Here is a 12,604-nt window from a genome sequence, read left to right on the forward strand (position 1 = left end):
TTGGATAAACATTTAGTCTTAGTTTGAATGCGTGGCACCCTATCACACCTAGTTTGAACAAAAGTGACTCATAATTTCAATGTTGATCCACTCCACTGCTTTAAATATAGTTATAAATAAACTAATCAATAAAGTATTAATGCTTTGCGACAGAACGTCACCTTTTATGGAAAGTAATATCTAACAATTCAATGAATCACTAGAAGGAATCTAAAGTCTTTGGAATATAGTCTTGCATTTCAACAGACAATAGACTATTGGATGTAATCGATAACAGGTTCAAATCCTGCTTGACCTTCGTTGACCACACCCCGTCTATCCAATTTCATAATGTTTTATTCCGATTGCTTTTTTTTTATATTTCTAGTTAACTTTATGTCAAAGGTGTAAATTCATTAATTAAAAAGAATCATATAATGGATATTTATTTTATCCATCAAAGTCTAAGATCGAATATTTAATTGTGCTCAACATAATTTAGATTTTTAGAAGTTCCCTTTACTTCGGTATACTTATTAAGTCAAATTGCAAGATTTTATATATTTAAGTAAGACTATTATCATTTGGACAACGACTCGACAACACAAACAAATATCACAATACATATTTTTCATTTGTATATTGCAATGCAAAACTCCTTGTTGAAATTAACTATTATTATATTAGGAAGTTACAAGTTGGTTCGAATCGTTATTTTACAATTAAACTATATTGGAACTGACCACCGACCAACCCTGACCAATAGACTACCGAGAACAACCGACACGAGGTTAAGTTGTTTTAAAGTGCTTATTATATATCCTGCATGAAAATATACAAATACCAATGCAAGCCATAATTGCATTTAAAACAATTTCTCTGACACAATTTCGTGTCAATTTTTTTTAAATATAAATCTTTTTAAGTGGAAAAGGTTTTACGGTTATATGCTTAATAAAAATTTAAAATAACTAACTGACATACAACGCACAGCCTAAACCGGTGAGACTAGCAGGAGCTAGCACTCCCTAATATAATGCGTTCAGTAGGGACATTGGAGATGAATGTTTTAATTTTTTAAATTAGGAACATGCCAATCAATGTCTTCTATTTTTAAGAAAAAAGGCAAACGTTGCCGTGTTTTCCGATTAGATATCTCATCGGGTACACAGCTAGTTTGTAATATATTATTGTTTAGACATCGAAAGCGTATTAATACACTCATTGTATTGTTTATACATTTACAATTACTCATTACCTGTCATCGTCATGTCATGTCGTCGATCTAATTGCTTATGTTGTGAATTCCACGCATTAAACATTGTAATAGAAAACTACCGACCTCGGCCTACTGGTGCTGGCTTTTCGCTATGGAATATAATATTCATTAACATCCCGTATTTTAAATTGATATATCGTTGCCATTTAATATTGTATTATATATAATAATTCAAGCTATAGCAATAAGTTTTTCGAAATGCCTCGTTGATCTAATTACTGGGTTTCTAGCCGGTTCCTCTCGGTAGAATATACATTACGAACTTATGGTAGCTTTACCTTTAATACAGTCGAGTGAAATGACGATGAGAAAGTGTTTGTAAAATTTAAAAAAAGTAATATATTTTGATTCTTGTAATCTTAGCACAGTTAACACTGCCGTGCCTCGGAAAACAGTCAAGAAAATTCGATGTTCCAGCGCGTGAACTCCCCCACTGGTTTTGGTTTTATCGTCGTATCGTATTTATTATATTATATTTTGTGCACACGCACAGACTTGTGCACTTTAATATTTTCTGCGTAGATTGCTAGTTTCAGACCTAAATCGGTCGGGAAAATAATATCAAAGAAATGATTATTTATGCTGACCGCACCCCGCGCACCCTTTCATACGCCCTTAGTACCTATTTGTCAGCAACCGCGTGGGTATATTAGCCTGAACGTTTTACTGATTGTAAATATGTATCTCTTAGTGTGAACTCAGCTTGTAGGATGTAATAAATGTATCTGCTGTAATATTTATTTCGTTACATAGTGTAAAACTGGCTTTAATCATTCCTCTTCAGTTGATTGTTTATTTATATTAGTTAAGTGGCTAAGGAAATAAATTATTTGCATGTTACAATATTTTTTTTATTATCAAATTGAGAACAAATCATAATCCCTAAGACTTGTAAAGATTAGCTATTTTATTTATTAAATATTATACATCTTATATTATACAGCAGTCTTCATCTGCCCTCGTCTAACGTGAGATGAATTTAAAAGATAAATTAAGCGAAAATAATTATCGTATATCGTAATTTGTTAAATAACATTTTTACATAACATGCATTATACATCTAACACCGTCATAAATACTCTCTTTGTACAGATGAAGACACCAGCCATTCAGAACGACTTCAGTTACTACAGAAGAATCGTATCACGCAGTGGCCTCATCAATGCAGAATTACCTCCAGGGGAAGAACCGCACATCGGGGCAGAGGTTGCAAATCGAATGTCCTTGTTCTATGCACAAGCAACACCGATGCTCAAAGTGTTGTCAGAAGCAACAAGCCAATTCGTCAACGACAATCAACAGGACTTAGAAAATACAACAGAAACGCTCAGCACGATGGCCAAAGTGTGTTTAAGAATGTTGGAAAATCCGTAAGTGTTTTAATTTTTTCTAATTATTCGAAATTTAATAAGAAGTACTATTCTATTCTATAAGGAGTTTACTACCTCTAAACTAATACTATTTATCAAAGTTATTATATATATTTATTTAAATACGCAGTGTGAAATATAAAACAATTCGTGCCAGTTCCTTGCCAGACGTAATTATGAACTATCGGAATATGTTAACAATTATGTATGTCTATTAACACTATTTAAAAATTTATAAAACATATTGATTGATACGTTTAAAATGCACGTAAATGTGCTATTCGTTGTGATTGCAACAAGGGCGAATATATTAATAAAGTCAATTATTCCTGGGGTCGTTCGACACATGATACCAGCGCACTCAACGAACGCTAATGAAATAATGATAAATCATATGTCACTCACATCGCACTTAATGTCTCCCCTTTCGATTTACGTCTATTTACTTCCTTATTACCGCTGTTATTTGTGACATCATGAACTTTATTATGTAAAGTAGTTAGTACACACACTCGATTCAATTGTTATAACTAGCTATTTAATAAGTATAAATTTGAATCTTTTTTTTGTCACTTAGAGGTACGAACATTTAAAATATTTCTTTCTATCTAAAACAATCATACCTCTATTTTTTATATTTTACAATGTTAACGTTTAAAAATAGAATACTTAACATTTGTATTTATATATGTATTACAAGTATATATGTATGTATGTACAAGTTATCGCCCGTAGCTTGGGGTGAGAGTTACGACTTCAAAGCGTTTTCAACAAACTAACGGTCGCATTTACCATATTAGTTAGGCTGTTAATCCTAACGGATATTCAGCAGTTCGCGTATTATTATCCGATTAGCAAACATAGTAAGTAGCCTAGAAATTATTGATAAGATCTTATTTGTTTATCGTAATTCGAATAACCGATCACAAGTTTTCGGACGTAACGAACTGGTCATCCTCTGACGTACGACCGCTATCCGCTTCCTTATCAAACGTATTCGGTTGATATACTACACATGCTAACCTCATCCGTGCAGTTGTTCACGCAAATATGATGTCTATTCACATATGACATAGCTTAAAAACGCTTGCATGCATTTACTCACTTAGCCCGTTTAATGGTCACGACACCCCAATATATCGACCGAGCCATTGAAAGTGACAATAGCTTCTTGTGCCTTGAATGATAAAAACATTGCCAGGATTTTATTAGCCGATTGTTCACACAACATGCAGTTAAAATTATTATTATAATTGGATTGTTCGGAAATATTGTGCCGATCTCGTAGTCAGAATTTCATTTAAAAACACATGTTTCCTCACAATGTCTTCCTTCGCCACACGAAATGATTTACAAGCGCAAATTAAACTCGTACTTATACGAGTTTAAATTCGCTATCTTCAGTTATGTTTCACGTGTTCAAACCCAGTGGTCAATATTAATTATAAATTTAATTTTAATTTTTAAAATATAAATATTTAATTTAACATACATTAAGTTGCGTTGGTAGTTCGTTGTTGTTTTCCTGTATTGATACAAAATACTTCGACTAGAAATATTTAGAACAATGAGTAATGTCGCATGAAATTCGTAATTAGTTAAATTGCAAGAACTATATTTGAAATATTTTTTTTTATATCAATCGAATTAAATTATTTAGTAATATATACTTATCATATAAGTATGATCGTAGCTTAATACAGATATAATTTAAAAAAAACCAAACATGTATATTTACATAAAACGTGCTTCTCGCCAACATCAAAGATAATTATGGTTTATACGTGTATTCTATGGACGGTCTCCAGCGACTCGAACGGGCATAATGTGTACTTTTATTGTGCCGTAAATCCCATTACTTGTTTGTTCAATGTAACCCATAACTATTTATTTATTTATTTGAAGCAGGTACGCGAGCTTCATTTAGAAATATGCTCGTTATTATAATTAGGCCGTAGGAAGTACGATATCCCAGTATTAAGGTTGTTATAACAAATTCAACTGGAACAGAAATATATACAAAATAGGTTAAACATAAACACAGTTTTGTTTTTAACTTCTTTCCTTATTGTGCGATTTCAGAAAACTGGTGGCCCAATTCAGCCGCGAGGAGACATCCCTCTTGGTTCTCCGAGTCATGGTCGGGTTGATCATACTTTACGACTGGGTACATCCTTCTGGAGCCTTCTGCCGTTCGTCATCAGTTGATGTGAAAGGTTGCGTGAAGTTCCTCCAACAGCAACCTCCTCCCAAAGCGGAACCTCTCCTGAACGCCCTCAGGTACACCACGAAGCATCTAAACAGTCAATCGACGCCGAAGAACATACGAGCGCTTCTGGCTGCGTGAGGACACCACTCCAGCCTTGCATGTTGCTGTGGGGAATGAGGTGACAATAAAAATGTGGGGATTTCTCGTCGGCATTTATTTTGCTCGTTTATTAACTGTTGGTTGTAGCGTGATCTCGAAAAAAATATGATTGCAATCATAGATTCCTTTTGGACAAATATTCCGTTAAGTTTGTTTCGTAACCTAATGTCGTTTAAATCGTGGATAGCAAAAACTGGCCTTTCATAAATAACATTTTCCGCCTTGCCGCGCATCTAGTTTTGGTTTTCATAATGCGTTTATAAAAAATATGAAATGGGTAAATATATTTTCGAAAAATACATATCTATTAGACATTTTAAGATTCGTTAAAAAATAATTCTGTCAATTAGTTATGTTTTATGAACCTTTTTTTTTTTGATTAAACCTTTGCGCGCCTCCGCCTGATCACCAGCGGGCTTCGTATTGGCGGATTTCTAACCGATTTACGATAGACATCGAAAATAGATACGTGTAATGCTTTCAATTATAAGAACCGTAAGTATTCTAAATATTATTATGGGTTCATCCGGTTTTGCGTATGTTATTTATCGAGGAATGCTTGACGATGTTTTGGGAATTAAACGGTTCCTATAGTCGTGGACTAGTCGAAATCATATGTTTTAAGCAACATAAGTGAAACCTGACGTTATTTTTCTTTCTAATTACCATTCGCCCAGACGAGATATTTCGATTAGTGTAGTTTGTAGCCATAGTAGTTGCTTTTGGTATTTGACATTAGAAATTTGTAAATCGAAACGTTTATGAATCGCGAATCGTAATTAGGAATGTTACTAAAAATACTCGCAAGTAATTGAGTTATACAAATTATAAGCTGCATCTGCCTGATTATATCTAAACTATCTATCGGTAAGAAAAATTAAAGCGTCTAGTCAGTACAATTGAAAACTTTGTGCGTCAAAAGCGTTTCGCGTACATATATAAAAACGTTGCTCAAATTCGACCTTGAAATTTGACCCTCATCGTCTCCAAAGAAGTGCCACTTCCACAATAACAGAGATCACGCTACAACAAACTGTCTTAGCGTGTAAGTAGTAGGTAGATATTAAATGTTGTAGTTAATGTAATGATTAATATCGTTAACCTATTAGAGATACTCTATACTCTATGAATAGGTTTTATTGTCTATGATTTTACAAAATCTTAAAGCCCAAAATTATATCATTAAAAAAAATCGGTAATGTATATAGATTACCTCAGTACGGTAAATGCGTTGAACAATATAATTTTCAGAAATATATAACTATAATGTCTCTATATTAATAATAAAAAGTGATGCAAAAATATATAATGATGTATGTAAGTGGTAAATAGACGCACTCTATCATATAAATCCTGTTAGGTAATGCTTTAAAAGCAAACTGCAAAACATTATTTTTGAGAAATCTTTCCCTTACCCCACACATATGCAAGGTTAGTATATGTAGTTATATGTATGTCATAACACAAAACAGAATTTATAAAGTCACTCGTAAGTTAGATTTATAAAACATTTTTAAGAAGCTATAGAGTTTGACATAAACAAAGTATTACATTAATATAAAAACGAAACTGCCTTGATATTAAGAATTCTACCAAACCAAATAGTGAAATGTTAGACGATTTCGATACATTTTTGAAAAGCGATACTAACTGTGACCTTGATAATTTGTCACAAAATCAATCAATCATAACATCCCAGGTGCCCTAAAGACAAATATTACAATGTTAACACAATTCGCCATATAAAGAACGTCTTCTAGACTGCAAAAGACTGAAATTCTATACCGAGTCAAATACTCCACAAATACGGCTAATTCAAAATTGTATACAACGTATTGTATTAACAGTAATGCATGTTAGGTATGAAGTAATTCGCACATTAGTCTTGTACGAATAAAGGAAAAAATAACTTAAAAAAATTAATAACGCCTTTTAAGATATAATTTTAAGTATATTGTTAAGAAATGGATTTATGCATGTACCATGTACCACTGCCTTGATGTTATGTATCAAAGTAATTTTAAAACGAATTTTATATATGTTTTACTATTATGTATAAATTGGCATAAGAGGTAACAATTAAGCATACCATTTTAAGAATAAAGAAATTTTTAAAAAATCATATACAAACCTATAAATAATAATTACGGTTTAAAAAAAAAACAATATTGTCTATGAAAATAAAGACGCGCCACACACACTCAAATATTCAATGTCATTATTATATTACTATTGTTTAGTAAGTATTCAAGTTTTCTTTGCTCGAGTCTTCCACGCTGATCTATTCCTAATTTAAAATGCACAATTAAATTAACAGAATATTTTTAAATATACAATTCTACTATAATTAGTTTTATTTAAGAAAATGTAGGTAAAAGCTTTAATGCGCCGTTACTAGCAACTTACATAATATGTTGACTTTGAAAATTTTATTGCATTTTTTTATACCCTCCTTGATAATTTTCAACTTTGTAATTTAGCATGCATATAAAGTGTAGCGTAGATGATATTAAGTATTATTAATATCCTTAAATTAGAAAAAAAATACTTGCACACTTAGCACAATATTGTTATTTATATAATATAGATAGTATTGTTGAGATATCTTTGTGGTTCGTTATTTAATATTGTAATCAATTACCTACGCCTTGTCTGCTTTCGCATTTATAAGGAATTGATTTGTTTAAAACCACAGCATACATTTATGATCAATTTTCTCCATTTTTTAACCGTCTTTACAATTTTGTTCGAATTACTAATGTTAGCATAGATTAGATGTGTAAAAAAAATTGAGGCGAAAATGTTGGTTTTCGAAATTAGCACGATAAATGTTTAAGCTAAAAAAATAGATTAAATATATTTTAATGAATTTATGTATTCCAAGGCTATTTATAAATCTAAAGAAAGAGTTCCTCTCCTCTATAAAAAGTATATCTGTTTTGCATTTAACTTATATTTCACTATTTTCAAAGTTTCTATTTATGTGTCTTAAGAGTAATATGATAAAAAATATCTACTTATTAATTATTGTGTATTTACAATTTAAATTTGTGTGTTTAAAAATGTATATGCTTACAATTTAATAGTTATTTCAAAAATATTTGCTAGATATTTGATCTGTTAATATTTGAATTCATTTATTGAACTCTTAGCAGAATATATATAGATAATTGTATTGCATTATGTAGTCTTACTGTTGTTCTTTATTAATAAATTAAGTCAATTGTTTTTAACTAATAATTGTTTAAGATGTGTATGATAAACCTATTTTCTTAGTTATCATTTATTTATTATATAAATACACCAAAGTTATAAATAATAAACAAATAGTCCCTCGTAATTTGTTTTATTTATAAATTAAACCTATTAAAATGACATGGATTTAAATTAATTATTTGCTGGCCTCGGTTTGAGAATAAGTTTTCCAGTTTCATCACATGACATGTTGAAGTCGTTTAGCACAGAGCGTGTTCGTGCTGTGATTATACTTGGCGCTATTACTCTTCTGTGTACTCCCATCATAAACAATAATACTGTAATAAAAACAAAGAGTGATAAGTATGCATTCAATTTATAGGATTTATCGCATGTTTTCTACTAATCAATAATCAAAATATACTTTATTTAAATAGCTCTTTGAATTGTCATTTTACTCATCTCTATTTGAAAATCTCAAATAATTTACATGTAATAATCATAATTTATATAATTGTATATACATATGTATGACCATCAAAGAATATTAACTCTTTATCATTTATTTTTTTATTTAATTTTTTTATCATCAACTTTAACTTTACCTATAGGCAAATTAAAAATATTCTGCATAATTTATTATAGAAAACCTGTTCCAGGGAGGATGAACTATTTTTGTGCAATTAAAAGCTTGGAGTTACAAATTTATGTTGTTTAAAGTTTAAATTATAATAAACATTACGATCAAAAGGGTTCGCTTTTTTGCAACTGAATGTATATCAATGAATTGAAATTGTACTTGCAATTGAAGTTTATTTCACTAATGCTTCAAATAATAAAAAAATGTTTTTGTATTTCCATCATAATTTATTTAAATTGTCATCGACTTGCAGAACCTAGATGATCTCAAAAAATGTTTAATCAAAGACACATACATGTATTGTTGTATGTACGTATGTAATCTAAAGACAATTAATTGCACCCAGTACGCTATGGTCACTCCAGTAACATTAGATACTCATTTTATTCATAGTTCTGCCTTTAAACATTTATAAATTAAAATAGCAAGTGTACAGAAGATAATATTTTCATAACAACTATATCGATACCTCAGTAAACAAGGTTTAAATTTAAGCAAAGAATAATTTCATGTAAATGTTCCTTATTTGTTTCTACTATCTTATGTATGGCAAGACAAAGGCATGTACCTCTTAAAAAACGGTGAAGCAACATTGTTTCTGGAATAAGTTACATTATATATAGGATCTAATTGTTTACTTCTGCTGCATATATTTGTCAATAGAAATCAGCTTCTGTTTCTTTTAAAAAAAATTATACAGAAAAGTTGGCTTACCTAAAAATGTAGAAGTCAAAGCAAAGAAAGGATGATTCCAAAGTGATTGTGTCAAGGACACCACCGGAGTGAGGGGGTCAGTCAGCCAGTGCCATGCAGCTATAGCTGTGCACACAGACACCACCGCCAGGAGAACTTTAAAAAAGAAGAAAAGTAAATATAACATATTTTGGTAAGAATTTATGTAATTATAATAATGTATTGGGACAATAGATTTTAAGTTACTTAAAATTAATAGCAAGTGATTTGGTTTGAATATTAAGTCAACAAAGAATATATCCCTGAAAAAGCTAAGCACAATCCACATAGTGCTATGTTAAGCTAAATTTCGATTTAAAAAAAGGGGATTGTTGTAATTTCATACACATATTTAAAATTTGATCATTGGGAGAATACTGGAGGCACAATTTTTAGGATGTAGAATGTATTTATAATTCATAAAATTAATATTAACAATTAATTGTAACTCACTTCTCCATCTCATAGTAGCTGGTTGAAGACATGCTATGACTTCAGTTAAGCGTCGTTCAAAGGCCTTTAAGTCTGTAAGAATTGCTTGTAATATTAAAAAATGGCACATTAGTAAACGCATAAAAATATTTATATATTAACACTATAAGATAACTGTATTTTTTATTTTATTTAATATGATTAAATATTGAAAGCAATAGTTTAGTTTCAGCTCTTACTATAAAGTGTAACAAGAAACGAATACCATTGTTATAATATTAACTAGATAAATCTTACTTGGCAATAAAAATATTTTTCGTACATTTATATTCAAGACCTCTTATCTATCTGTATCTATTCTAAAGTATACAATTTACATCACTGAAATCTATTCCATGTCATTGCCTACTTACCATCACAAGCTGTTTGTTCTAAGGACATTTTACATTATTATATTAGAATTTTCTACTTAATTCACTACGTACTTGACTTAATTTGATCAATATTTAATATTATATTTTATGTTGTTGACCATAATTTAATGATTTGACAGTTGACGTTTAAGTTTTAACCATAAACATTTAACGTTTAGCAATGACAAGTAGTTTAACAGTTTATATAATTGCTATTTTTATTGCTAAAATTAATAGATAAAACATTCTAAAACTTATTAACCTACACGCAAATTAACTACCGTACAAAGCATGTAAATGTGGTGGCAAGAATACTTGCAACTTTACCCCGTTGGGTTGCAAGTCCGAGTCTCTAGACGAAAAATCAAACCGTCCGTCCCTCTTGTCATCAATGGAAGCAATAAGTTGTTATACTTTTAATACTTAACGGTTTTTGCACAGCTTAACATTGTTTTCTTCATTAAATGGAGCTAGTGTATTAACACATGTAGCGTCGATACAGAGAACCAGTTTTATTCCACCAAGTCTCGTGCCATCATCGCAACTAATTCCTAGGGGATTAGTAAGAACAGGAACTTCGATGGGGACAAGAGCCACTTTTATTGTATCTTTAAGAGAAAGATTCTTGGAAGTTCAACGTCGACGTCGAAATCGAAGAAATTCTGTTGACAATTGAGATGAAATGAAACTATCACCTAAGTACATATTATATTGACAGTGCCGGAGGTTCTGAAAAACCTTTGTGAACCAATGACTCATCAACCTTCTTACAGTATCAATTGATACGTGTAGCTGTTGCGTAGACTGGTATCGATGCAATGCTTTTTCCTAGTGACCTCACAGTTCCCAACCGATTCCGTTTTTCATTGAACTTGACTGATGAGTCATCATCTGATATCACATCACCAGTTCCGATGGTAACATGTTCAGAGCAAGCAAGCATCATATAGGACGAAGCGCCAATGACGTCAGGAACCCCTCTAAAGGCAGTTGATCGATTTCTCGGTTTTATCAGCGGCAATAATCATGTGTCATATGGAAGGTTTATTATAAACAAAATTGAAGTAAATTGTTATCGACTACTACTTGACATTAAAAAAATAGTTTTAAAAAGGTTTCATAATTAAGGGCTGAAATGTAGATGAGTAACTTACTGTTTACAATGAAATGAAATCAAAATAAAATTCTAAAAAAATTCAAAAAAATCTGTTAAACAAACGCGAATTTCGCGGGTGACTACTAGTAATACATTAAATATCTAAACATAAACTATATACTAAGACCTCATATCGCTATGTAGATAAATAATATTAGATACCTACTACGTAAAAATGATCATTTTTTAAAAATTGTTTTTAGAATACATTTGTCGATTTGTTTCTGGCCGAATGATCCAAACGTTGTTGCTCACTCTGACGTCAATGTGAAACTTCAGGGTATGGAACTGTTCAATCCGTTGTTGGTTTCATGGTTTCGTCGCTTCTGCAAAACGGCGTCACGCTGCAAGTGGGAATGCTACTAAGCCTAGGCTATCACATCGATGTCTTTATTTTTATTTGATATACAATATATTATATGTAATAATTATAACTGCAATGTATTTTTTTTTGCATTTCAGCGAAGTATCATCGAAGATAATTATGATATAACTATTAAACAAATAAATTATGCTAAGCTCTACAATTTAGTAAGTACCTATTTAATTGTAATATTTGTATCATGGCGGAGAGAATACGAAACGAAACCTAGGTACGAAAAAAAAATTATAAAAAAAATGAATATCATATGGCAAATACTGATCTATAATTTCAAGTTAACCTTTACTGTATTTTTTTAACGTAGTAACTGGAATACGGATTATTTACGAATTTAAATGAAATGTACAATATTTAAAAAATCAAATCTCTCAATTCTTATTTATTTTGAAATGTGCGGCTGCACGAATACCTAATGCACGAATATAAATAATAACAGTTATAAACATAAAAAAAAATGATACAAGCCTTGAAACTTGAAAGCCTGAATATAGTTTGTTCATAAAAAGGTAATGAATAAAAAAATCATAAACCATATTAGAAACAACAATGGCCTAATTTATATAAACATAATCAAGCAGCAGTCATACTCATAATATAAATTGAATATTGACCTTACCATATGATCATATCCCATGAAGTATGATTGCGGTCAAGTACA

General features: G+C 30.7%; 2 protein-coding genes across 3 annotated transcripts in view; one reads left to right on the top strand and one right to left on the bottom strand.

Annotated features, from left to right (window-relative positions):
- The window catches only part of LOC125069562 (CYFIP-related Rac1 interactor A), a 28,055-nt gene extending 22,368 nt beyond the window's left edge, over positions 1 to 5,687 (top strand). The window contains exons 3-4 of the mRNA XM_047679084.1: positions 2,351 to 2,628; positions 4,711 to 5,687. Coding sequence (XP_047535040.1) covers positions 2,351 to 2,628; positions 4,711 to 4,975 — 543 coding nt within the window. The 3' untranslated portion in view covers positions 4,976 to 5,687. The remainder of the gene's footprint in view (positions 1 to 2,350; positions 2,629 to 4,710) is intronic.
- A 2,644-nt stretch (positions 5,688 to 8,331) lies between these two features.
- Positions 8,332 to 10,547, bottom strand: LOC125069354 (nuclear envelope phosphatase-regulatory subunit 1 homolog). 2 transcript variants are annotated; one of them, XM_047678823.1, is made up of 4 exons: positions 10,409 to 10,547; positions 10,017 to 10,088; positions 9,546 to 9,680; positions 8,332 to 8,529 (listed from the first exon to the last, which is right to left on the bottom strand). In XM_047678823.1, exons 1-4 carry the CDS (start codon positions 10,434 to 10,436, stop codon positions 8,384 to 8,386), a joined length of 381 nt encoding a protein of 126 aa, XP_047534779.1. In that variant the 5' UTR covers positions 10,437 to 10,547; the 3' UTR covers positions 8,332 to 8,383. The 2 variants fall into 2 exon arrangements, with proteins under 2 accessions (XP_047534779.1, XP_047534778.1); XM_047678822.1 differs by having other exon boundaries at positions 10,017 to 10,100.
- Between the last annotated feature and the right edge of the window lie 2,057 nt (positions 10,548 to 12,604).

The sequence above is a fragment of the Vanessa atalanta genome, chromosome 15 (genome assembly GCF_905147765.1).
Source record: "Vanessa atalanta chromosome 15, ilVanAtal1.2, whole genome shotgun sequence".
Taxonomy (NCBI): Eukaryota; Metazoa; Arthropoda; class Insecta; order Lepidoptera; family Nymphalidae; genus Vanessa; species Vanessa atalanta.

What these genes read in the sequence shown, in the direction of transcription:
- LOC125069354 (XM_047678822.1), bottom strand. Translation starts at nt 10,436, where the DNA reads ATGTCCTTAGAACAAACAGCTTGTGATG. An exon ending in AGCTACTATGAGATGGAGAA is followed by an intron (nt 9,681 to 10,016) that starts GTGAGTTACAAT and finishes TCTTTTTTAAAG; the next exon opens with TTCTCCTGGCGGTGGTGTCT. An exon ending in TTTGACTTCTACATTTTTAG is followed by an intron (nt 8,530 to 9,545) that starts GTAAGCCAACTT and finishes TTTTTATTACAG; the next exon opens with TATTATTGTTTATGATGGGA.